Below are 27,771 nucleotides of genomic sequence, written 5' to 3' on the forward strand. Positions count from 1 at the left end.
AGGTTTTAGTTCTGCCACTGGCTACGATAAAGGCTGCTTTTCTATCCACTGCTTGGCTTGTCTGTCTCTGGGTTTTTAATTTCAGCTAGAATTGCAAAAGAAATTACACTATTCTAGTGTAAAATGAATGGGGTTTGCTCATTTTAGTTTATTATCTTCATCTGTTTTTCTCCACTAAAGAAGAGAGAAAAGTCCCACTCATGCTCTGCCCTCCCCTCACCCCCCAGAGAAAGTGGCAATTGTACCATTAAGCCTGGAGTGCTTTACATATGCAAACACAAACACAGTGCTTACAGCAAAGATCTTTCCTATCCATATGTTCATCTCCTTTCCTTTACCTAAACCAGACGATTACCTCAGCAACTCAGCTGTGTTATTGAGACATTTCAGCGTGAAATTTGTTTTTCCTCACTGAACTTTAAGCGGAATTTCAAGTGCCAAGTCTCCAAAGCCAAGTGGGGCTATTAAGAGATAATTACTAATTATGCTAATTTGAGAAGTTGTGCTGTTTCTTTCCCTGGTCATTTTATCTGCAGCTCTCCTGAGAGAACAGTCCCCATTCAATGTTAATAACCTTTCCAGGCTAAGCATTCAATGGAGGACAGTGTGTCCTAAACCCAGGAATATTTTACAGTTAATCTAGATATGTGCCTGTAAATTAGAAAGAGAAGCAAGTTGCACTAATGCTAATGACTTACATTATTAATTTTCTGCAGTAGCAGAAAGATCTGATTCTTCTCCATTAATATATTGATATAGCTGATGTTTTTATTTTAAACCGAGTCCTCAGTGACTTGAAATATTCAGTACCCCAACAATATTTCTCATGGATCATTTTCTAATCCTACCTATTGCAAGCTCCCATAGTAACAGATAAAAACAAAGATGCGATTTGATTTGCATTTTCTAAATGTCTCATTTATTTTTGCCTTATTTATGTAATAGTATGTCCAAACTCTATATACATTTTTTTTCTTTTCTTTTTCAAGACAGACTTGATTACATCAGTCTGCAGACTATGCTGACAGAGTACAAGACTTTATTATTTCTTTAAAGAAAATAATGACTTTAAGTTTTACGTGATGTATAATTTCATCCCTGTTTGGTGGCAATACAAATACAAATATTTGGTGGCAATACAAATATTTTACACTTTATATAATTTGTGGCATGGCAGTAATCAGAGTCTTTTGGACTTGGTTGCCTTCCCAGTGCAGAGCTGCTGGGACAGCTCTCAGGAGGGGTTGCTAAAATCCTGTTTCTCTGCTCCTGGAATGGATCTCCCCAGTAAGAACACATGATGAGATATGTCCAAGATCAGAGCACTCCCCATCAAGAGCCTGTGGCTGCTCTGAAGGGGCCCTGAGGGCCCATCCCTGCAATACCTGGGCACCGACACCCTTTGGATGGGAGGCATGCACACCTAAGGGCAGCTCCAGGTTCAGGCTCTGTCTGCCACCCTCTGTCTGCCAGCACAGCATGAACCCCAGGAACACTCAGGACAGGTCACCAACACCTGGAAGCAGACACAAAACACACCACAGTGGAATGGGCACAGCAGGGCACCAGCAGGCAGGGCAAGACTGTAAAAAAGTCTGGTGCCCTTGAACCAGCCCTAATGGGAACAGGAGCCATGTTTCCACAGTAAATAAACTCCATTCCTCGCTGGAGTTCATCATCCTGCTGGACAGTTTTCTAAGTGGCATTGGCAGGGTTTTCAGTGAGCAGGGTTCCTCTGAACTCCTTGTCCACAGCCACTGGCGCTGACCCAGCTGTCCTTGCCGGTGTCCCCAGGGATGCTGGCAGGGAGTCACAGCAGGACAGGAGCTTTGGCCTTGCAGGGCAGGGGGACATCACAGGACAGGGGCTCCAGCACCACAGGCAGCTGCAGCTCCTTTTCAATGCTTGCCAGCTTGCTCAGCCATCTCTGCCACCCAGCTGTGGCCAGGTCAAATTCCTCCAAAATCCCTTCACTGCCGCCTGATGGCACCAGCTGGAACCTCCTCTGCAGGCCAGGCCCTGCCCTTGCTGCACATCAGGGCTCCCAGGAGAACATTTCAGCAGAGATGGCCTCTGTGAACGGCAGGTGCAGATGCTCTGACAGGAGGGCAATGCTGCTGTGCTGCTGGACCAGGGCTCACACCAGCAGCTGGGCTTAGAGGCTCCAGAGCTCCAAAGGAGAGGGCAGAAAACAGGAGACATCCAAAATACCTTCATAGGAATTGAGCTTATATTCTGTGGGGGTTTTTTTTGGTTTTTTTTTTGCATTTTGCAGCATCTAGATGCAAACTAAGGTAAGTTCTCCTTCATGCAACCAAAATAAAAATAGGACAGAGTGACAAAAAACCAAAGGTTAGCAGATTCTACTTTAGTTTTTCACTATTTTAAACTCATATATGCACCTAAAATCAGTAAGTGCATTTTTTTAAAAAGGCAGAGAATGTAAATATTCAAAATTTTTTGTTGCACCTATTTCTGGAAAATGTAATGCACAGCCTGCAGACTCCAGTTCAGTACTCCCAATGTGGGAGTGGGAGGACTGCGTTCACATGAGACATGAATTAGGGCCTAAAAATATGTCCTAGTAATAAAGGAGAAGCTAATTTTAACTTTCAGCATTGCCACTTTCAGAACAGAGCTTCATTTAGAGGAAATCCAGTTTGCAAGTGCGGAACCTGACCCCAAAGCTCAGAATATCATCAGGTAAGACACAGGTCTCACCTGCTGATAGGGCTGGGGGGACCAACAGCCCATGGCACTCCTGCCATTCCACCAGGAGATGCAGAAGAACCATGGCTGTGTGACTTCTGTAACTGCAGCTCTCACAGGGCTGTGTGAGCACATCCAGCAGAGCTGGAGCTGCTCGGACCATCCTGATCCCAACCCTTTAACAGCTGTCTAGCACACACCATACTGAAGGCCATGACTTGCACCTGGACAGGCACACACACATTTCATAGACTTCTTCATAAAACAGAGTTTTCTGGCCATGGAAAGCACGTGCAGAAGGTGACACAGGTGTGGGTCTCAGGTGCAAGTATCACATCAACCCTCCTGCTGGAGCACAGGCTGTTGGTGAGGTCTTGCATCTCCTCTAAGTCCTACCAACTTTTGAGCCATCTTCTGAAGAAACACTTTACCCAAACTTCAGCCTCACCTTCTCCTTGCTGATACACCACTGCTCAAAGACACCAGCTAAGTGCAACAGCCAGATTGCACCTGTGTGAGAAGAGAGCAAGGCAATCTGAACAATGCAAAGTTGTAAGTGAAAAAACACCTGCAAAAGAGATCTCTTAAAAACAGAGGCAGTCGGAACAGGAACATGCCATTTCTCCTGAAAGACCTCCTGGAATATTTAAAAGTAGTTCTTCATGGGAAAAGAAATGAGTCCTAGAGATTATTTCAAAATGCAACAGGGCTCTGTGGTCTCAGCCACACTTGCTCTGTGCTCCACAGGAATCTGGCAAACTGGAGCCACAGCCCCAGAAATGTGCTTCACATTGCCACTTCTAGCTGAAATGCAGCTTTCTGCACATGTTATTTCTTATTCATGTTTGAAATTACTTTTTAATCAAATACCTACAAAGACCACAGAGAGTTCTGAAAGAAATAAAAAAATCAGTTCAAAAAGTAATGGACATGAGCTGTTCTCTTTCCTCCTATAATTCCAGAGTGAAAATATTTTAAACTATATTATATTACAACATCATTCCAAAACCTGCACTAATGCTATTGCAAAGTGTTTGGAGCTGCTGCAGATTTTGGAAGGCTTAGGTAGTATGAATAACAGAAAAGTGTATCTGCAAGAGACATCAGCAGCTGGGTGGCACCATCTAATTAATATAAGAAATTATGTATGGGAGAGCCCAAATACACTCAGTTCAGGCCAAAGATAACAGGGTCCTTTGGGTGGACATGTCAGAGGAAATAGAAAGGAGAAGCAAACTCAATTCTGCATAAATTATGTGCCACTTGGAGACAGATAGTTCCTTTTGGAGAAAAAAAAAACCCTCTGTGTGATGCTACCTGATGTTTGAGATTGTGACTAGGACAGTAGGAGGGATGAGCAAAGAAATTATTTTATTCACCACTCTTCTACCTGTGCTGACAAATTTACAATGTGTTGGGAAAATTTCCACTATCTCTTCATGCTGTGAGTCAGTGAGGGGGAAGAGAAAGCTTGCCATCCCAAGATTTCCAGCTGGAAATAGGTAATGACAAGCAGGTACTTGATCCCTCAAAATCTTAACCCCAACTATATTAAAAAAACATGCAAGCAAGTGCAGCGGGGAAAATTGTTCCCTGCAGAAGCTATGAACAAGCAGGCTTCACATGGAAATTTTGACAAGGAGCTGAGGGAAGCTCAGACCTGAGCTTCTCAAGGAGGATGGTCCTTCCACTGTCACGAGCAGCTGGTACAGCTGCAGGTCCCTTAATGCTTAATGGGATTTTCTGAAAAGCACAGACCTTGGCATCTGAGAACTGAATGAAAATGTTGGATTTGTTTACTTACTGCAAGTCTACAAATATGTGTATATTTATATCCCACATCTTTGCAAAGAAAATTGTGAAAATATAAACTGATGGAAGCTCTGCAAAAGGAACAATTCATCACTGCCTTTTTCCACCCAAAGTTTCTTAAGGTTGATTCTTAAAAAAAATTGGACATCTGAGGTCTAAAAGTCTACAAAAAACCACAAGTTGTGGACTCCTTGATTTCTGTATTTCCCCATGGCCCATCTGCATGGATTTATTTTCAGGCTAAGAGCCCAGATAATGCAGAATGTAACAATTTACCCTTAAACCCCCCAGTTATAATAAAGAATAAACAATAATCATGATGAGTACAAGATGCAAAGAGATTAAATACAAGGCAGATGTTCAATCTTGTCTTTTCTACTGAGATTATAAATGGTCTGAGCCTAAGAGAAAAATTCAGAGCCTGAAAGTGAAGGTTTGCTAATTAATCAGTTATAATGGTATAGGGGATTACAGAGCACAATTAAAACACACTGAAAACAAGAATGACAAAGGAGGATGGAGAAGCAGCTCTATCAACAGACAAACATCTCTACACAAGCAGCTAAAAATGATGCAGCTCATAAAAAACTTGTGCTTAAGAATTAAAATCCAACTACAACAACAAAAAGACAATGTTATAAACTAAATTAATTCCTGGAAATTTCTTCCAATGTTTATTTAAGAAAAAAATACAGAGTTGGATCCAAGCTCCTTATGAAGCCTAGGACAAAACTTCCATTGAGTCCAGTCCTTTATAGAAATATGAATGTACATTAATACAGGCATTGCTGGAGCACATATTGGCACATTAATATGCAATTGAATATAAACATATGCATTCATAGCTTTGAAGTTCCATTCGTAACAAAACAGCATAGAGAAATTATTAGCATTTTTACAAGATGATTTCTGCCTAAGTCAGATACTGAAGTGCTACTGATACTTACAAGGCTTTCAACACATGGGGAGTCTAGGGTGATAACTTCTGTGCTAGGCAAGTGTATTTTTAAACCTCCTTTAACATTAAATTCTGATGCTGCCCTGTTGGGATGAACTAAGGTCCTTTCCTGAGCGTGCAGTTTTAACTTCCTTGTTTACTCTATGAAACCAATTTGGCAGTGATCCACTCCTGATAGTGCCAGTTATCATGACCCCAATCCTATAAAAATTATCACCAAGACCAATTTGTGCTGAAGACAGTGTCACCTCCCATATGAGAATGTCCTATGAGATGAGGTCCCATAAGCTGTAGGGCCTGGTGCTCCTCAAAAGCACAGATTCCCACGTTATAGGGTAGGATTAGGCTCCTACAGTCTTCCTCTTGATTCTGCTCTCAATCTTTCTCTTTTGTCTAGTGGAAACAAAAAGGGAAATTGTGCTTTAGTTTGCAACTTCTCAACAACATTGATGAATGCATATTTGCTGTAATATTATCTACTCCACTGAAATTAATACATAACTTTAATGGATGAAAGTGGATATGATACAAGTGTGGATAGAAAAATAATAATTTCTAGCTCTTTTCTAGTTTTGGAAAATGAATGCAATAAAGTGATATCCTGTTAGAAATACCTTTGCTTACCATTTATGCAATTATAAGCTGTATTACGAAGACACCATTTATTTGTGTGGTTCATTGTTTGCCCTGAGAGACCTGCATTTGTTCAAAGTATGAACTTATTTTAGATTTAAAATTTTAAGAGCAAACTAATGTAAAAACATAATGAAATCACCTTCAAATCTGCTTACGTTCTCACTTCCCATACAAAATTATTTTCATCACAAAAATAATCCCCCAAATTTGTCTGAGATTATTCCAGCAAATCCCACGGCCAACAAATCCTAAAACATGCTCCACCTGTTAGTGAAACTATCACAGTAATTGTCTGGGCTTTTATCTAATGAATATGCATTACAGCAGTCAAAACAAATTCTATCTTAATCTATATTACTGGGGAAAGTTTCTGAAACAAGCTGTTGCAGAGAAATTTATATAATATGTTGTCAACATTCAGCAAAGACAAGCTGTCTGCCAGAAAGGGCTGATGGAAACAGTTTCCTACATTTGGTCAGGGAGATGTTTTTGTGCTACCCATAAGCCATGCTTTTTTCCCAAGGTGCGCTGAGAGCATCCCATGCCCTGGTGCCTTTAATGTGCCTGCCCACCTGTACTGCACCTCCCTGCAAAGCCTGAGCTGATCATGACCAGGAAGTCTCTTTTTGCCATGTGGTTTTCTGTGAGTCACCGTATCTTCTACAATGTGCAAACCCACTGACACCTGTTGGGGAAAGGGCTGATGGAAATTCAGCTGTCTGCCTGCACAAGGGCTGTGCGTGACTGCACCTGCACCAGGCGTGTGCCTGACACAGCAGTGCAACAGGAGGTACGGGGCAAACCAGCAACAGGAAAGGTACTGGAAACCAATGTAGCCATGATATTTTCTGAAAAACCCTTTCCGTAGAATTTTTTCTCCTGAGAAGCCAAAAGGCCTCAGGAATAAAATGTAAACAATGGTTATCTGCTGCTGTGGAATGCAGCAGGTGGATCTGTGATTGGTCTCATGGGGTCGTTTCTAATGAATGGCCAATCACAGTCAGCTGGCTCAGACTCTCTGTCCAAGACACCAGCCTTTGTTATTCTTTCTTTCTTTTTCTATTCTTAGCTAGCCTTCTGATGAAATCCTTTCTTCTATTATTTTAGTATAGTTTTAATGTAATATATATTATAAAATAATAAATCAAGCCTTCTGAAACATGGAGTCAGATCCTCATCTCTTACCTCATCCTAAGACACCTACGAACACCATCACAACCAAGATTAGCAAGGTTTGTAAAATTACCCATGATTAACAAGATTTTTAAAATTAAGCAAAATTAATGAGCCACTCTTCCCAATCAACTGCCCGCCTATGACGCTCACATTGCTTTTGCTATAATAGTCATTAAGAATAGTCTCAGACTCTTATCTTGACTTTTTACTGTCTCACTTTTCTGCCTAAAGAGCACTGGAGGCAACTTTACATGCCAGCATCAGAGAAACATCTACTCAGTTCAGGAACTGGTAGCAAGATCAGTTTAGATATGCTAAAACAGAACAAGCCCTAAGAAATACATGCTCTAGGAAGGTGCATTATATCTTTTTTTGTATATAGAAAATCTTTAGCAAAATAATAATAACTTCTTATCCAGTTTCTGATTCCACAATAAAAAGCTAAGCACCGGCACATTTGTATGCAGATCTTGTTACTTATTATTTACTGCTTTTCTGAGCAGCAATGGAATGACTGAAGAAGTGATTTTGCTGAACCAAGGCCATATGTTACCCCAAAGACCTTTGATGATATATTGGTCCTCTCCAGGCACCAATCTCATATATACTTTCCTTTTCATAATTTGTATGAATAGCAGCTGCTTCAGTAGGTGAGGATACAAACAAGGGAAGTAAGAGAGCAAAAAAAAGGGGAGGAAAGAGATGGGTGTTTTGATAAATAAGAAACAAATTGAAGAAGTGCAAATATGTGGATTTTCGAGGTTACATACACTTTTATTTTAGAAGTGATTTTTTGGAACATTTGTGATTATCTTTATTGAGATGGCTTCTGTAGTATTTAATTCATCCTCCTGTAAAAACAGCACTCTGAAAGACCCAAAACAGTGTAATTTGCTGCTGCTTGGTTTCAGTTAATTTCAGAGACAATTGTTTTCAAGGCAAAATTAAGATAATTATGCATGAGGAAAAGATTTTTACATTTTTTTTAACTTTACAAATTACTTTCTGGGACTGAGAAATGAATCTTAGCTCTTTTTTCATCTTAAGATGTATCTGCCACATTTTAGTCAAAAAACTATTGTTAAAGACTAGAGTGAATATAGAGTGGTTTTAGCTAAAGTGGAATAGTCTTTCGGTCTTCTGAAGAGCTTGTGCATAAATGAAATTGATGAACTACAGTCAAGGTACAAATGCAGGGACTGTTACTATGATTTTAATGGAAATTAAAGTGATGAAATTTAGAAATTAGTATTTAATCCTTGTGAAATTAAGTGATTCATCTAAAAGGGTAAATCTCATTTTTAAAAAAAGTAATCTGTAACAGTTTCAATGAATTCCATAAGCAAATTTCAGTATCTGAAGGAAGTAACGTATATTATAAAATTGGAGTTATTGTGGTTATTCTCCAGACTTGTCCACAATGTGCTGCATAATACTGAAAAAAGAGCTGCCTTTTAAATGTAAACTTTGCTACCTAGAAACATCACCCTCAGCATCAACAACAAACCATTCTGGGAGAAACAGAAGCTGAAGAGCAAATGTGATTTAACACCACAGAAGAACCAGATCCCACGCCTTTGTCAAACACAAAAGAGATAAGTAAACACGGAGCCCTCTTCTCTCCACCAGCAGCAGGCAGAACTGCTTTGCCATGCCCAGGGATCGCCCTCTCCTGCCTGGCCAGCCTGGCACATGGCTCACCCTGGCACCTGCAGCTCTGGGGACCGCCGTGGCACACGGGCAGTGACACAGAGGCAGTGACAGAGCCCAGCAGTGGCAGTGACAGAGCCCAGCAGTGGCACTCAGGCAGTGACACAGTGACGGAGCCCAGCAGTGGCAGAGCCTGGCAGTGACATCCAGCTCCAGCTGTGACATCCAGCTCCAGCTGTGACACAGCCATGGCAAGGACTCCTAAAATCAGAGCCAGGTTCCTTGGACACTTGAAAGTGCAGCCACAGCCTCCTGCATTCCTACCTGTAATTAATTCTGCAACAGATTAACTGCTCTGACTCAGTTTCCCTCCCGTAAACTGGGTGAATTTGGCCTGTCTGCCTGTGAGAGTTAATAACTTTCCATAAGTAGTTTGAGAACTGAGTAGTTTGAGTACCTGGCATGATCACACTGATGCATTTTCATTAACTCTGGGCAATAAGAATCCTTGTGTCACAGACATCTTTTACGAAAAATCCTTTCTTTAAGATTTTTCCTCCTGAGAAGCTGAAAGGCCTCAGGAACAAAATGTAAACAATGATTATCTGCTGCTGTGGAATGCAACAGGTGCATCTGTGATTGGTCTCATGTGGTTGTTCACAGTCAGCTGGCTTGAACTCTCTGTCCAAGCCACCAGCCTTTGTTATCATTCTTTCTTTTTCTATTTTTAGCTAGCCTTCTGATGAAATCCTTTCTTCTATTCTTTTAGTATAGTTTTAATGTAATATATATCATAAAATAATAAATCAGCCTTCTGAAACATGGAGTCAGATCCTCGTCTCTTCCCTCATCCTCAGACCCCTGTGAACACAGTCACATCCTTGCTGGCTGGGATGAGTTGGAACTAGCTGAAGAGAAGGATGATCTTACCATTGTCAGGGAAGAATAGTCCAATGTGCCTTACATCATAAAAGGACAAATTTAATAAGGAATTCGGTGTTAGCCTTCAGGAAAATCTGACAAAACATCTTTGTCTATGGCTTCTTACCACATTTAAGCAGAGTGTATCACTTGCTTAAAAATGTGCCTGGGCTAACCAATCTATAAAGCAGTGTTCTGTTAAACTACTTCTGTTACAAACCAGATTTCTAACTGCAAAGGGCTAACAGTATATGTTTTTCAATTCCCAGGTTTTTTTGACATCTAATAACCATCTCCTGGTAAACAGTCCTGTTAGAAACTTACTGCCCATTTTTGCCTTGCAGTTTACACTTTGTGCTGTAACATGAAAAGATTTCAGAGTTCTTTTTTTTTTTTTTAACAAAATTAATGCAGAGATACAGTCTTCTTTTAAAAGAATGTAAGAGGGTACAAGTTAACCTAGAAAGATAACTTTTGACTTGTTCTGGCAGAACTGAAATGCTTCACATTTATCCTTGAACACTCTTGCATATTCCCTCTTGTGTAGAAAATTTAATGAACTTGCACAAATAGTTTTATTAAAAAAAAAAAAAAACCCAAAACCCCACCAAAAAACCACAGCATCAAATGTCTTGTGCTTATGGATTCCAGTTAAAGGCACAAAAAGTCCCCTTTGTGGGCACAGTACCATTTAAAGCAATTTTCTGTTACACAACTATAAAAACTGATCATTATAAACATGAATTGCAAACAAGTCAAGTATCTTGATTTTAGAAACAACAGATTTTACAACAGACACACATCAGATGCTTTAGCATAAATAAATGATAAACACGGGTCAATCAATAATCTTTGAAGCAGCTGCAAGTGGAAGAAACCTGCTGTCAGTGGTATTGAAGAACATTCCCTTTTTGTACTGTTCCTTTTAAACTCCTAAATCCACAAGCAGCAAGAGCTGAGCCCCACTTTAATTACTGCACTGCTCAACGAGGCACTGCCGACCACTGCAGCCTGCTTCCCAAAATCCCCATTTATATGGACATGTAAATAGCAATTCATGATTGACAAGAAGAAGGGAAATTACAGCCTGGAAATCAGCTAATGAAAGTTAATTTTGGGTAAGTTTTGTTTGGGAAGCCCTGGGCATTTTGTCTGGTGGTTTGCGGCAGGGCTGCTGGCATGGATGCAATGTAGAGCACGAGCTCAAAGTTGGCTTCTGCTCTCTTAGTCCTTCTGTAGGATTCAGCTGGAGAAAGATCAGCACACAAAGACACTTAACAACAAATCCACCTTTTTGGTAAAGATTTGGGGTTTCCAGACATGAGTATTATGGATTCCTGCATACACACCTGACTTCACCATGCTGAATTACTTAGCTACTCAAAAAACATACCTACACAAATCTAACAGAAATATTCCAAAAAGTCTGGCTTATAAGAAGTGTCTTTCACTTCTTTATTTCTCACTCTAAAAACAACAACAAAAAAAATCATAATCCTTTTGCAGTTGTGCCTTTGTGATTTGCCTATAAGACGACTGTTATTGCATAGAGAAAGATCACACACAAATACTAGGAGAATTTTTATACATACATTTTTAAAATTACTAACTCATACAGTCTGGATGGATGAATGTGAATAAACACAAATGATATAAGACTATTTTATTTTTACATCACTAAACAAAATACTTCAATGGAATATAAAAACTATTCATATAATTTGAACTTTTCATGCTTTAAGACCCTTTGTCTCATATAACCTGGATATTACAGTCATTCACTTCATACAGCTAGACAACTATATTTCACACAAAAATGTATATATGTTGCATTAAGGCACAAACACATATATACATAGAAACAGAGTTCTGCAACCCTGACTGATACTGAGAAGTTTCAATTTCAATTTTACTCTAAGTAGGGGCAGCAGAATTAGGCCTTATACAAAGGTAACACATTATTACAGTTGGCTTGAAAGCCATCATTTTACATTTGTTAAATCCCACTATTTAAGAAATAAATAGCCATTTCACAGTGTCTGAGAAGTGGCAAGAAGAAAGCAATTGCATAAAATCAGTTGTGTGTAAATCCCTAAGAAGATGGAGATAAAATATCTGTCAAATTCTACTTATTTCTTCCCACACTTCCCAGCAGCTTTGACTCTTCACGCTGATGTTTCATTAGCATTTGGAGAAAGGTGATTTTATTAATAATTCTGAGCACCATTTCTCTTGCAAGGAACAAAAAATGGGGAAAAAAAGTCACACTTTAGCACAAAGTATTTTGCTGAGATCTACTTATTTCTCATTCCTTATTCCAGACTTGCACAAAAAATGCCACCAGCACATAGTGCAGGTTTCAGAAACAGCACTCACAAGTGGCACTGCTCCAAAATCAGACTCAGTAGTTGGTTTAGCACTGAGATCAAATCCGAACCCAGCACAAAAACACTTTCAAAAACACAGATTAGCTTGCAGGGGTAATCCCCTATGACACAATGTTCACCTAATGACGATGCCCTGGCAGTCATACGAGTACCTGTGGGGTTTTTCTGCTTAACAAATCATCTTGTGTTTGTAAAATTTGTTTTCACTTCCTTTTAATTCACCCTTTTGTTTCTTTTTTTTCAAGAGAAGGAGAAATGGGTGGGGTGAATTAGTTTTATTGTAATCATCCTAACCTCAGTACAGGATCAAAGTAAGCGACTAGGAATCAGTCTCAATTTTTGTTTTTACATATACCACAAAGGACGTTGAGTGGGAACAGAGAGGAAGGAGACTTAAAAAGCTGTCAGGAGAATTGCAGGGAAATGTGCCTGCCTCCCTGCCAGCTGTGCTGCTGGATTTGGGAGCACAGGGCAGAGGGATGGATGTGCACTGCCACGGCCGCGGAGCCGAGCAGAAAGGCGCCTCCTGAACCGCTGCCACGCCGCGGCCTCCGCTGGGGAAACGCCACAGTGCAAAACGCCTCGCAGTGAGCAGCAGCGATTAAACTGCCTACAAATCACCTTTCCACCTAATCCGAGCAAGTCAGGAGTCAGATAATTTCCCGGAAAAGAGGATTCATATCTCATATTAAAAAAATGAAATCCTTCTTAATGTATCCTACCCAAAGCCAAAGCCTACAGTCACTCAATTGAGCATCAAACTTAGTAGTGCGAGTCTCAGCTGAGCTAATCAAATACCTCAAACTCCTTACAAATGAGTTTTGTTTTTCCAATCCTTGAATGAACAAAATTCCCAGGCCAGCTATGGTCAGTCTCAACAGAAAAAGTCCTTCTACTTCTATTAAAAATGCTGAAATTTTCCTTCCTTAAAGACCTCTGTCTCAGTAAATAAAAAAATCAGGAATAAATTAGAGTAGCCTGTTTACCTTCTTTATAATCTTTCTTCTTTAATATGATTTTACTGTATATTTTCTTATGATTATCTCTGAAGTAAACAATGTAAATCTTATCAATTTTCTTCTACCAAAATTTCACACATCTCTAATCCCTTTTGCCATATGTCTCTGAAACCTCACTATCTCTAGTACACATTTGGGAGCTAGAACAGCCAGAACGGAATAGAATATACCTAGTGAAAATACACCTTTCATTCATTAATGTCACAGTAATATCTTCAATATTAGCCGTCCTGCTCTTTACGCACTGTGCCCTGCTCCGTGCTTCCCCTGTTACCACGCTTTGCTTAGCAGAGATTTTCATTAAACCAGCCATGGCAATGTCCAGTCCTTAGTCCACAGTGTGTATTGTTAATTCAGGGTCCAAAAATACATCCTCATATTTTAAATCTGCTGTAAGAAGCAAGAAATTTCAGACTGATTGAACGACAATAACTCCATCCATTTAATGCTTTCTGTTAAGGCAATAAATTTGGCTATTTTATGACTCAGGGAGGGTTGCCTGTTAGTATGGGTTGACAAGCTGCTTCTGCCAGTTAACAAAGCAGTCTTTTTAATATGTTATATATCACAATATGCTGTTAAAACTCCTCCGGGTTGGCTGCTTCGTTTCAAATTCATACAGCGGGGAACAAAGGTCAGCCACAGCAGAAAGGTAAGCGCTTCGTTTTACTACTGAAACTTGCATAATTTGCAGGCAAAACAAGCTGGTTTACACAGCAGACGTCAAGTTCTTCACAGATGCCTTGAGAATGATCTATCTGCTGATGCATATCAGCCTTTTTTGTCTGGATAACTAATCACTTACACGGAAAAAGCGGTAAACTGCCTGAAAGGTTGTAGAGATAGTTAGCAGCAAACACAGGGATCAATTCACGTTCATTATTACTCGCAAAACCTATACAATACTGGCAGGCAGTAATTCAAAAGTAGTACAATTAACAGAGATCAGACAGATATCCTCATGTTCACTTTTTTGAGACGAACCTATACGGCATTAAAGGAGCCTAAGAATACAGTTTGCACAGACCTTTAGTAACTTGGTACTTCACAAGGCAATTTCATCTAACCTTTAATTTTTAGTGCAGCATTTTCCATTTTAGGGTATCACTTCAGAAAGGTCTGCCTTTAAGTATTTTTCAAAACTCCATTAATAGCACTTAAAGTGGAACTTGTACGCAAAGCTCTCACCTTATGGGAGAATTTTCCTACGCAAGTCACCAAGGAGAACCTACAAAATTTTAAGCAATATGAAGTGATTTCCAACAGTAGGATTCCTTGCCACTAGATTTATGTGCCTGTGTATTGCCACTGAGGAAAGCAAATCCTCTAACAATATCTGCGGTCAGAAAGGTAAAAATTACAATATACGTTATTGCTCATGTAAGACGTGGTCAATATTCATACCAGTGCTTTTTCCACTTACATAATTAATACTTCAAGATAAAGTTGAAGTATTTTGTTCTCTTTGAAAGTAAAATACACCATTCTATTGTCCTCACAATTACATGCTGTTCTCTTTGAAAGTAAAATATACCATTCTATTGTCCTCACAATTACATGCTGTTGCTAGGAAGTTACAACTCTGCTATAACCTAATCGTCTGCTATTTAGATATGGACTCATGAATCCCATATTTTTATTCTAAATTTAAGTTCAGTCATCGTAGCTAATGTCCTTGATGCTATCTCAAATTGCTGTCATTACACGGATCACTAGAAATTGGAGGTAATAGTAAAAAAAGAAAAGAAAAAAGAAAGCTACCAAATTAGATGATGGATAAAGGTTTAATCAATTTAATTTTATCACCAAATCCATTCCCTTCCTCTCGAGCTGTCAGGGCACGAGATAAGCGGAACACGTCGTGAAGCACAACACAATCCTTTTGTGGGGAAGGAGTTGTGTCCCTGAACCTCGCCAAGATGAAACACGCTCATTTATTACTTTGGCATTGCAGGATGATGAAGAACCAAGCTGGTTTCCTCCCTTCATCTTCAGCACAATCTTTCTATTTCATTAATTTTTCATGGAATTTCATTTCACAATCATTTTGCCTCTCTCACCCACTTGCTGCCCTTATTCAGTTTATTCTGTCAACTTTTATTTCATGCCCCATTGTATCAGCAGCGACTCTGGCCATGGCTTTCTACCACACCAGGGATACCTGATGCCCTCCTGCTTCCAGTAATTAACTTCACTCAGCAGCCCTAAAAATGGCATTGCAAATAAGGGGTCCTAATTGTTGTCTTACACTGGAAAATAACTCAGAAGGGTTATCCATCCAATCCCCTATTTCATACTCACTTTCTGTGTGTTGATTACTAGGAAGTTGCTGGAAGCCGCTGAAGTGTGGCCTTCTTAGTATTATCAGTAAATGGAACTCTGCTTTTGTTTGGTCTATGTGTAATGACTTATGTGGGAAAACAAGCCTTCTTTTCAAAATCTATACAACAGGCAATGAAATGGGCACAGGCTGTGCTGAGTTCTGTCAGTGCTCTGCCATATTCCAGAGGCCTGAGAAAACACAAGAACCCGCAAACGCCATAACCACGTATAAACCCCAAAAAATTTTAAACGGGTTTCTCTAAATCAATAGGCATCATTTTCTCTCCTCTGGTCATTTTGTACACACCAATTAAAAAAAAAAAAACCAACAACTCAAAACCAAGCAAATAGAGAGAAATATAAAATATCTACTACTGCTGCCACGTGAAATTAGTATGCAGATAATCTGTCAAGCATCCATATTTATTTTTAATTAGGGCTTCGAAAAATCAAGATATTTACTTCCTGCTGAGAGTTATCATACTGTTTTAAATGACAATGAAAATATTCCTACCTATACTAATTTAACAAATAGGTCGAAGTATCCACATTTTAACTTTTTAACACACATTCTGCACAGAGTGTAAAACTGAATAAAACCACTCTAAGTCTAGGTTTGCAATATGACATTCACTGCATGGACATTTATTGTTGAGGCAGGATCTTCTTACTGAAAGGGTTGCTGGATTTCATAAGCACAAAAATAAGATGCATGAAAATTAATTACTGGATGATAATATTGTGCACAGGAATAATTTTCGGTGTCCTGCACTTTTCAGTGCTTGATTTGCATATAGGGATATTGGCTCTCTGACTCTAACTGCATGTGTTTTTTATTTTTGTTTTTTTTTTTTTATTTTTAGACCAAATGCACAAGGAAATTCAGATATTCAGAGAATGCTCTTTGTTTTCCCTGCTTGAACTTGCTTTCTGCCCATAGGAAACTCCTAAAATAGAGCATCCAGGTATGGGGTAAAGTGCTATACCCATACACACAAATTTATAATTCACACTAACCAGAGCAAAAAGATGACTGAAAACATGGAAAGTAAAACAGAAGAGATAAGCAACACTGCTAAATAACAAATAATAACTGTTTCTGCTGCTGTACATTCCTAGATATTCTATTAGGCAATGTCTCAACCTGGTTTTACAGTTCTATGTAACATGTGTAATAAAATATAGTAAATTGTATAAATAATTTGTTGAGTCCATTTCCTTAAGGACTGGGGATGTGTAAACAGATAAATTCATTTCCTTACTTTGTCTAATACTCAATTTAAATTTAAGACTATAATGAATTTTTTTGCCTCCTCGTGTTCCTGGGTATCCCTGCGTACAGATGTGTAAACCTATGTGTGTAGTTACACACTTTAAAGTGGCTACCAAAAGTATTCCTGCTATAAACAACAAGATATGTGCTGGAAAATAGTTCAAAGCAAGTGTCTTTGGTCTAACTCTCTGCAAAGACTTTCTCACAATCTGTTAAACAGATCAAACCTGCAAAACAGTGGAGCCGACAATAATTCTCATTTAAAAAATAGTAATTTAATAGCCTAATAAACATTTTGACTAGTTCCCTGAATAGTCTCTTTGTGAAGCAACACCTCCTTATGAGATACCATAAAAATAAAAGAAAAAAAAGATGGTCACTAAATAAAAATAAAATATCATAATAGTAAAATCCAAACAGGATCTTATACAGGGCATGCTTCAAGTTACAGAAATTTTTTGGCCAGCATGATTTTATAGGAATGTGTATTTTTTTTAATGTATACTGTGATTACAAAGAAAGGAAAACCAAAATCATATGCACAAAAATCTGTAATTAGTATACTAACCACCTACATGATCTGAAAAGTGGTTACAAATAGCACATTTGAAAGCATAAAAATTAACACTTCAAGTGCACATCCTATTGATGTTGGCCAGTTAAGCACTTTCTAGAATGCGATCCACCTCCAGCTGTGCATTCTGCAAATAGCTGTCAGCTACCAAGTTATTGTCGAGCAAGTTTTCATGTTGGTTTATTTTAACACATTCAACTTCCACCTTGTTTTGGCAAAACAAAGCAAAAAGGACGCATCAGAAAAGTCTTACTGAAAGACTCTAACTTTCGTCTGCTCTTAAAAACAAAATTAAACTAAGTACCTTTTCTCCACTGTATAGATTAATGGTTTATTCTTTTCTCCTGGCCAAGTACAGGTCACTAAAGCTAAGCTAAGTTCGCAATTCTGTAGAAAAACAGTTTTTCTAGAACAAATCAGAATAAAAAAGTCTGCAGAACACAACTTGATTACAGGGAAATGTAAAGGGTACTGAGTATGCAGGCGCTCCTTTCTGAGAGTTTTAAAATTTATTCTGTAATGCCAAGTAAAAGGCAGCCTTTCTCACCAGGTGTTATAAACTGCTAAAAACCCAGAGTAACAAGTTGAGGTTGCACAGCTACTTGAAGTCCTGATATATCTGCATGTCTGTTGTTCCTATTTGTGTGCAGGTCACTATTTGTTACTATGATTTTGAATACAGAGTCAACAGATGAAAGTAAAAATAGTGACAAATGACAATGGAATGCCACAGCCTTGCATTTAGTATTTGGCCCGGTTTTAACAGCTGCTTTCGATATCTTCCTAAGAAGTTATCAAATACTGCACTTACTAACTTCAACGTAATCAATAATTGAGAGACACTTAGCTAATGGCACCTATAAATTAGGTTCTCTAGAATCTGAAGGAGAAACAGTATATCCAAAGCATCAGCTTGAGTACTAGCTGAGTAAAACTTGCGTGAGTACCACACAGAGATCATAACTACATGTTAGATTATATTTACTGCTTGGATAAACACTCGGACTTCGCATCTCCGCAGTTGAATGCCTTGCAGCTGGGCATCTCTGGCACTCTGCTCCTCGTATCAGTTTATTTTACTTTAAAGCGCTCACAGTCGGTTAACTTCGTCTTTTTCAGGCAAAACATCAAAAATCAAGCGGTAGTGTGTCATCCCCTCTACAGGAGAAAGCAAGACAGGCTTGCGAAGAGCTGCTATCTAGGGCATATTCCCTCTTCGCAATGACATCCTGTAGCTTCACTTTTCCTGCTCACGGCAATTAGCGCCTTCCTATCCAAGGCTCGCTTACGGACGGGGAACAGCACCGAGACAGAAAAACTTGGCGGACCTCGTCTAGAAAAGGAGAGAAGCGGTACTTTGGAGGGCGCGACAGCCCCGGGGGGCTCCGCGCCGCGCTCCGCCCGGGCAGCGGCCCCTGCTGCCCGCGGGCTCGGGCGGGCTCCGGGCCGCGGCGGGAGCGGCGGGCACCGCGCCGGGCCGGGCCAGGCCGGAGCCCCGGGACGGCCCCGCCGCACCAGCCCCGCACTGCCCCGGACGGGGCCTGCCGAGCCCCACGCCGCACCCCGTGGGTTCAGCCTTGGGCCGGCACAAGGCAGGCACGGCGGGGAGCTGTGCCCGGCGGTGGGGCCGGGGCGGCCGCTGCCCTTCCCGGCCGGCCCCGAGCCCGGCACCGCCCGGCCCGCCGCGGCCGTCGGGGCAGCGCAGGGCTGGCGCCGGCGAGCGCTGACAATAGAGCTGCGAGCAGCCGGGGCTGTGCAGATGGCAGGCGGACAGAGCGGGAAAAGAAAGCAACAAGAAAATTGCATCTCTCTTACCTTTCCTCTTTGATCTCCTCCTCCTCCTCCTCTTGGACTTGCATCTCAGCTGCCCGCTCGGCCCTCCCGATGCCCTGCCGCTGCCCAGGACGGATGTCATGCCGGTACCTCAGCGAGCAGCACCGCGCCAGCGTGTTCTCCTCCCGCGGAGTTTCTCCTCGCTCTGGAGGCGGCTTTTATAGGGCGGTGGGTCGGGCCGGCGGGCTGTGCCGGGGCTGTGCCCGGGCTCCGCTCGGCGCTGCCGCCGCGCTGGGGTCGCGCCTCCGCCCCGACGTGCCGGGCCCGGCCGGGGCGATGCCCGGGGGCGCCGCCGCGGCTCTGCCGGCCCCGCGCCCACTTTTTGCACCTCTGCGAGTTGCCGGGCACCGGCCGCTTTGAAGGCGACGGTGCGGGGGTGGGGGGGGGGCGAGGGGGGCGGATTTGCTGCTGCAAAGTCTCCCGCAGCCCAATCGCTCCCGCCGCCCGGCGCTGACATCAGCTCCGCCAGCCCTCGCCCCCAAACTCCGCTCCCCCGGGGCTGCCGGCTGTGCCCGGCTCCCGGGAGAGAGCCAGGGAGAATGGGCCCGTAGGGAATAAAAGCATCCTGCCGCCTCGTCTTGGAGGAGCCGGAGGGGCAGCTCGCAAGAAGGGAGGCTGCAGGGAGGATTTCAAGCCTTTTTTTTTTTTTTTTTTTTTTGTCTGCTTTAGACCATGTGGACACTGAACACTCCGCTTCCACATACACAGAAATGCCTCTGCTATCCTCCCCAACCACGCAGTTATTAACTAGTTCACTAATTGCGATGCTTATTATTCCCAGTGAAAGAATATGAGTTACTGTTGAAGGATCCCTGTGTCAACAAACCTTATGCAAGAGGATAAGTGTAGCGATTCCCCTTGAATCTCCAGTTATTTTTAAGGTACGTGCTCTGTTACATTCACGATCAAGGGCAAAAGCTCTGTGAAAAGAGGAGAGTGTTGTCGCTCAGACTCACACATTAACACTCTGCAGTGCCTCGTTTCGGCAACTGTGCAATTAAAGTGTCGGGAGCAGAGGGGCTTTTACAGAGAGGAAAGATGACAACAGCAATCCTCTGAAAAGCTTGACTACAAAGCGTTACATGTTCGTTACAAAAAGCCAGGGTACACAACAGATAAGATACTGCTGTAAGTTACGAGAGACTTACTGCTTCTATGCTCTGTTGTCCTTACATATTATCTCGTTTAAAAACACATATCTGGAAACCTTAGGTGGTGACTGGAAAATGGAAGAATATCTAGAAAAATTATGTTAAATAATGAATGTCATCATTAGTGCCTACTGCATTTGCAGTTGGCTGAAGGAGCACAGCAAACCCTTGTTTATCAGAACTCCTTTAAATCTAAAACTTCCTCTTGTTGGAATGTAGGTTACCTGGCTCCTGCTGCTAACCACTTCCACTGCAACCCTCCCAGCTATTAGAAACCCTCTGTGTTTGGCTCGTATATAAGCCTCTCTGTAATTTTTGGATAAGGCAGAGCTGCACGTTAGAGATTTTCAAATAAAATAAACAAAACCACTTCCATAAAAGTCCCTAAAGGCGCTCACTTAAACCTGGACACAGATAACTCAGGTGTGCCAAGATGATGTCACCCCCTGGACCCTCTGTGCTCCACGAAGCAGGTCACATATGGTAAGAAGGCCCTATGTGCCCTCCTTGCAGCTGTGTGGCTCAGGGGGAACTGCCCTCCCATCTCAACTGCTAAAGAAAGAGAGCCTGAGAATCCAGACCTGCATTGCTTGAATGTCAGATATAGTTCAGGAAGCTCTGCATGAAAGTAGGTTCTTACTTGCCTAGTTTTTACAGGTTGCTGGCAGAGTTTTTTTACAATATACACATCACCCAAACTGCTACATAGCTTAAGTAAACATCTCTTTAAAGTGTTTCTGTCTATTTCAGGGATAAAAACTTGTCTGCAGGGAAACAGAGAGGCAATCAGTATTTTTTATTTTCAGTTTCAGCCTTTAACCTTCCTCCCCTTTTCCTTCTGATTTCTGTTGTTCTGACCACAGCTGACTCTCATCTATTAGTGTGGCAAGAACTTGTAGTTGTATGTGAAATAGTGACTGCTGCAGCAAAACACAACTTCGTGTTCAACTGTACATCAAAGTTCTGACCAGTCTGGTATTTAAGTCACTTAGTTTAGAAGCCAGGTTTAGAAAAGTGTCTTCTGTATTTCAGTACCAATCTGTGTTCTCTCCATCATGGATCTAAAAAGGAAGCCAGATCCAATTAAAAGGAAAATGAGCATCCTGGGACATTAATTCATTTTTAGGAGTGGCTTCAGGCTCAGCTCATTAGATTTTCTGAAGGCTTTATTTCTGATAATATTTTGTTAGCATACTCTCAAAATTGCTGGAATCTAACATGTTAAGAAGACAGACTGGTGTTGCCAGTCCCTAGAGAAGTCATGCTACCAAGCCAAGGTGAAAAGCCACCAATTCTCAGAGACTGCTATTCAGTGCTAACAGATTCAGGAACTGCTTTGGATTTCCAGGCACAGTTCTAAGAAAGTATCAGCCAGGCAACATTAGCAATGACACATCTATACTGGTGGTATAGCTCCCTCCTAGGCTGGTTTCAGGACTGGAGAAGGCATGAAGACAGCTGAAGTCATGCTGCTGAAAAGTTTCCCCTTGGCCTCAAGAAAGTGTGAAAGGAGTCATGTTTTTATACTGTCCAGCTACAAGGTCAGTAAAATTCCTTAAATGTGCCGTGCTTATTCCTCTTGTTCCCCATAATGGAAGGAGTTGGCTTTTCCACCCAGTGAAGTGCCCTATTTCAACAGCCTTTTTTAACTTGAATGCAAGATTATCAGTCCCACTCGACTGGGTCTGTGTCTCTGCTCAGAAAAACATGTACATGTTTTCAAGCACTTTGGTAAAGTGACATAAACTCAAACTAGGAAATACAAAACCAGTATCAATAAGGTGGGAAAAAGCTAAATTATAAAATAACACCATCTCTCTCAGTTATGTGCTTATGTCTACCATTAGCCAATGCACTTGACAGTTTTATCATGCCACAGAAGCTATGGCTGTCCCTCAGTGCCCTGGTAATGATTGTTGGTGGTGTTCCATGTTCCGTTTTGTTGAGTAAAGCATCTCAGGATTTTTTCATCTTCATGGGCCAACAACCTGTGGAGGTTAGGATTATTACTTTCAAAATGAAGTAATTCAGACTGTTCTTTGTTATCTTCAAACTGAATTAATTCAGATTGTTTTAAAGGCATAACTTCACACACCTTGACTTACAGCCTGTGGAGAAGTGCACATCATACCAATGCACAGTCACCTATCCATGCCTAGGTGAGTCAGCCAGGTAGGAGAGTTTAGGATGCATGTCCTGGTGTAAATGCCTCTTCCCCGTGCTGTCTGGGAGCTGTGACTCCTCTCATGAACCCACTGATCCCAGCCAGCACATCAAAAACCCCTGTCCTGTTCTTGTGAGATAGACAGGTCTCTCTCAGTGCTTGAGGTACCCAAGCAAGAAGTCCAAGCTGTGCCGGATTTGTGACAATTCACTTCACTCAGGTTCTCTCAAAAGAGGAGAGCTGAAGGGCAGTCCAAATAGTTTATTAGCTGGGAGACTGATGGTGACTATGAGAGTATGACAGGGAAAGAGTGTGTGAAACTGGATGGCAGGTTGCACACCTTAATTATGCATTACCATTTAAATTTCCGTGCCTAAGCAATATAGTGTAGAGTTAGTAATCGTCAGAAAAGGAAAAAAATTAAAATGGATGAAGGGAAAAAGCAGTCCACCCTCATTTCAGCTAAGGACTTCAAATGAGCAACTTTAGGGAAAACATCTTTGAGAAAGTTCTACAAATCTGAATACTAGGTCCATGTGTATTATGGGTGGCCAGTACTTTTTCTGTACAAACATATTTAGATGAAATAGAATAAATATGAGATCAACTTTTTTCCTTATCCTTCTGTTTTTTTAAATTTAGAGTAGCTTGATTTTCAGTGACATGATAATAAAAAAATTGCAGGTGAAACAATTTAAATGCTATATTGAACATACAGAAATGTAAATATGTAAAATGATGCTGAGCATCTAAGATGTCTCAGGGAATGCCCTGCACTGCACAAGTGCTGCAGTATTTGCAGGGGATGCTTCTCTCAGAGCAAAAGGGTCCTGCTGAACAGCACAGCAAGTGGGAGAGGCATGCTCCAGACTCTGCACTTCCCAGAATATGCACAAACCCTGGAAGAAGAGGCCATCTGGTTGCCTTATTGCACAGTTTGCAGCTGCCCTGTCCCTTTCCTGAGGAGCTATGTACACTGCAAGAGCAGGCCATGGTAGAAATGTTTGCAATTTACTTCTTGGGAGCAGACCTGCCCTGTAGGCTCCTGACAGGGCACAGGGATGCAGTAGCCACCATCTATTTTTTACCCCTCCTCTCCATCCCATTTTTGTTTGATTTTGCTTCCTCCTGCCTGTGTAGGTAGAGGAAAAAAAGAAAGCCCTTAGAATTTGGAAGATAAAAGATGCTCAAGGGCGTTAAAGCAGGACATGAATGCAATCGTGTGGCTGTGCAGGTGAGACTCCAGAGCCTTCTGCCGCAAAATGCCTGCACTAATCCACTCTTGCCCTACTTACAAGGAGCTGTCAGTGTGGTTATTTGCAGCAAAAAACCACTTTAGCTTTGGGGCCAAACATCACAGGGTGGTGATGAAGCAATGAGGGTAGGGATCCATATTCAGTGTATCAAGTTTGTCAGAAAAATACCTCGCTGCAGACAGGTCCTCCTGTCTGCTTTGCATATTCTTGCACATGAAATATCCCGGGCTGGGTAGCACTGTGGTATTGCATAGCTGGAGGTTAAGGCAGTGCTGAAAGGATTTGCACCCTCACTAAAGAGCAACAGAACTGAAGGGATCTGGGATTCTGTGTTCTCTGCTATGGGAAAGCCACAGCAGCCAAGTTTCATCTCCCACAGAAGCTTCCCCTATCCCCCTCATTTCTCCAAACCCCATGTCTGGTCTGATGGGGCTTTAGTGCAACATGCCAACAATAGGTGATGTCCAACTCCCTGATGAGCATGAGGTAAACATTTCAAAGCTGCTCAGAAAATAGTCTCTTTAGTGGGGAAAATACCTAGGTGTCAAAGACTGCAAATTGTTGTAAATATTAAGCCTGTATATGCCACACAAACCAGCAGCAGTCACTGGAGATAAAACAAAACTTTCTGAAGGATGCTTGTATGGGCATACTAGGACATAATTCAGCAGCTCTGACTCTTCAGGGGAGTAGAGGTACAGCTCATTACCAGAAACAGTTTTGATTTTAATAGTGTTTTCTGTGTTTGTAATAAACTAAACCAAAATGTGGAATGAAAATGTCCCAAAAGCAGAGATGTCTGAAACCTCATTCTCTCATCATCAGATGTTTTAATCCCGGCCCAGACTGGTCATAGACAGTTTGTTCATATGAGATTAATTTGTTCACAGGCCTTCTGTAAGGCCCCCATTGTACAGTTTTCTTTCTGTGCCAGTATCCCAATCCACTTTCTTCAACCACTTGGAAATACTTCAAGTTGTAACAGATTATTGTTAATTTTTTATTACCAGTAATTTATTATTAATAATTTATTATAATTCTTATTACTGTTATTCTTTTGAAATAGTAATTCTCTGATATTGGAATACTGAAAAAGACATTTTTGTCTTCTGCATCCTTTGCATAAAACCTTTAAGGCAAAGAGGCTGCTGGGGGAAAGCCCCTCATGCTGCCATGTGGCTGTGCAGAACACCCTGGGGCAGAGGAGAGGGACATTTCATCAGCCCTTGGTGTGGCAGGGGCGCAGTGCCCCCAGCCCACCCAGTGCCTTGGCTGCAAGGAATTCCCAAGGGGTTGAACCACAGCATCCCCCTCATCATAGAGTTGGCACAGGCTGGGAAATCGGGCACCTGAGAAGAGAATTGCCCAAAAAGTTCATTTCTCTGTGCTGAAAGCTTTTTCATCAGTAAAATACAGATGCAAATACTTATGTCAGGGGATTAAGGAAAGCTGAAATGACCATGGGCTGCTTGCACACAATATACGTTTCACCCTAATCTTTTCAGTTTGGAAAACTTCCAAAAATTAAATGATGAATAAATTCTCCCTATAGCAGCCATGTGGATCACAAGGACTTGCAGAATTTTTGATGAAAGGCTACCATCTCCTAAAATGAATGCTGCAAGCCTGTGTCATGATAAACCTTAACCAACTTCTCTGGGACTCTAAAAATGTTTTATAGAGTAATCTTGAGGTAGCTGCCTTGTAGAGAATTAAGGCAGTACTGAAAAATGCTACAGCATAGTTATTGCTATTATTTCAGTAATGTAGTGTGCTACAGTTTAAAGAAGTTATTATGGAAGTATAATTTGACTGAAGTTTACATTTGCAGGCTGACATATGTTTAGTGTTACAGCCTTTTCCTGGAGACCTCCAGCAGCAGTCACTGACCTTGTTACAGACAGTGGACGAGGATAAGGTGTAATAATAGTCAGTGAAGGAAAAGTCTATTGAATTGCATTTACCTCTGGCTAACAGGTTAATCGCCTACCAGATTCATCAAGTTTCTGTGATATCCAATCGCTTTACAAAAGGAGTTTCACTGTAATTTTCTGTCAACTTATTTTTAAACATACTTTTCAAAAGGCATTGAGATTTATGATATATATAATTACTGTAAAGCTGAAGACAACAGTTCAGAATGTAAATGCAGTAAAGTGTATGGAAATACAAGAAGGCTGCTGTAGATCCATATGTTTTCCAACAGCTGGCCAACAGTAGCAACAGACAGCTACAAATTTCTGGTAGTTGTAAGGCCCTACAGCCCCTGCTGAGCAACCTATGACAGACAGCAGAGTAAGGTCATTGAGAAAATAAAGAAAATATTATTTTGGAAATAAATAACTTATAAACTCTATAGAGAAGTTCATAAAAATTCTTATTTATCCTTGGATAACCCTCTCATAAACATCTGATACAATGGTTTTCCTGGGGAAGGTTGTTTGCTGTGTGCAGTGTGGCCATTCAGGAGTCACAGAGGATACCTACTGCAGGTAGAGAAATGCAAATAACATGAAGGCTGTTTCGTATTTTTTAAAAACTTTTTTGCATTTTATTTCCTCTATGATAGCAAATTGATGTAGAGTCAGTTAAATCTAGTTCTAAGTTCTGACTCTGGTTTCTCCTGATGGCTGCACCCAGCAGCTGCTTGGTCCTTTTTCATCCTACAGATGGTTCTAAACTATAATGTGTAACTGGTAAATGCAGATGGGCATCCCTTGGTGACTGCTCATGTAGACTTTCCTACTCTGCCAGACTATGCTATGGAATAAGTACAGGGTCTGGATGCTGTTGGTCTGATGTCAGGTCTTAACTCACACAGAAAGGCCTGACCTAAGTACTTAAGTTGGTCAAGATGACAGCAAGCCATATTGCTCCCCAGAATTTTTGTTTCATTGGTTGTCAGTGAACTGTTGAGGTAAATAGTGTCTTTATCTTGTGTCTGGATGCAACTCCTACAAATATGGATGCCCAACTATTGGGATGTGTAGATGATATTATAATGTGGATAAGGAAATGTCCTGGAGCTATGACTGCCATCACAGAGCTAAATAAATACCCACCAGCACCACTGAAAAAACAATAGCAGTTACTGAATTAAAAAATAAACTCCTTCAATTATCATGAGAGAGGGAAAGGTAGAATGCAATGCAGTCAATACGATCACAGGTTTATCCTCTACCTCCTACATCAATTTCCCCTTAATTTTTTTCTCCTGAACTACAACTGATTTTCCTTCCTTGTCCTCAGATAGGCATCAGGAAAGTAGCAGTGCTGAAGCCTCTATCTGCAGAAAAGAGAGATACCTAGAGGTGCTTGCATGTAGGTCCTCTACAACAACTGAGTTCCTGGAGGGGAATTATGTCCAGAGCTCAGGAAAATGAGCAGCAGCAAAGAGAGATGGCAGATCCAAAACATGCATCAGGAGAAGCAGGGGTATCAAAAAACACAGAGAGAACAGTAATTAACCTGTGTGTCTCCCTTACCCTAGAAGTGCCAAAGAGCTGCCTGATGTCTCTGGATGATTCATATGACCAAAAGTTTCAAGCCTATCATACAGATGCAAGTCAAAGACATTATTTTAAGATCTTGGGTAAACCTGTTAGAGCCCAGTGTGTCCATCTCAGTGGTGAATCCTGAACCCTTCCTTTAGATAAGAAATAGATAAAGTCATTGTACTTAATTACAATTTCCTCCAGAGTGACTTGGTGACTCTGCATTTACCATGTTAATCAGTAGTAGCTATGGAGCCCTTCAGATTTGTCTCAGCCCCCTGTCCAAATCCTTCTTCCCTTTGTTTTGCTCACTGAATCTACATTCAGGCATTAATTTCTGTGTATCATACCAGTGAAGATCAGTTTTACAGGATGACAATGACAGGCAGCCACTGAAGCACAAGTGCTGTATCAAATAAAACCTCAGCCAAACTGA

The 27,771-nt window shown here is 41.2% G+C and overlaps 1 protein-coding gene across 1 annotated transcript in view; it reads right to left on the bottom strand.

Moving 5' to 3' along the window:
• ADARB2 (adenosine deaminase RNA specific B2 (inactive)) overlaps positions 1-19,491 on the bottom strand; it is a 313,572-nt gene extending 294,081 nt beyond the window's left edge. Inside the window, exon 1 of the mRNA XM_058026052.1 lies at positions 19,253-19,491. Within this exon, the coding sequence (XP_057882035.1) occupies positions 19,253-19,352 (100 nt within the window). The 5' untranslated portion in view covers positions 19,353-19,491. The remainder of the gene's footprint in view (positions 1-19,252) is intronic.
• Positions 19,492-27,771: the final 8,280 nt, after the last annotated feature.

Source organism: Melospiza georgiana, chromosome 1 (genome assembly GCF_028018845.1).
Source record: "Melospiza georgiana isolate bMelGeo1 chromosome 1, bMelGeo1.pri, whole genome shotgun sequence".
In the NCBI taxonomy this organism is placed as follows: Eukaryota; Metazoa; Chordata; class Aves; order Passeriformes; family Passerellidae; genus Melospiza; species Melospiza georgiana.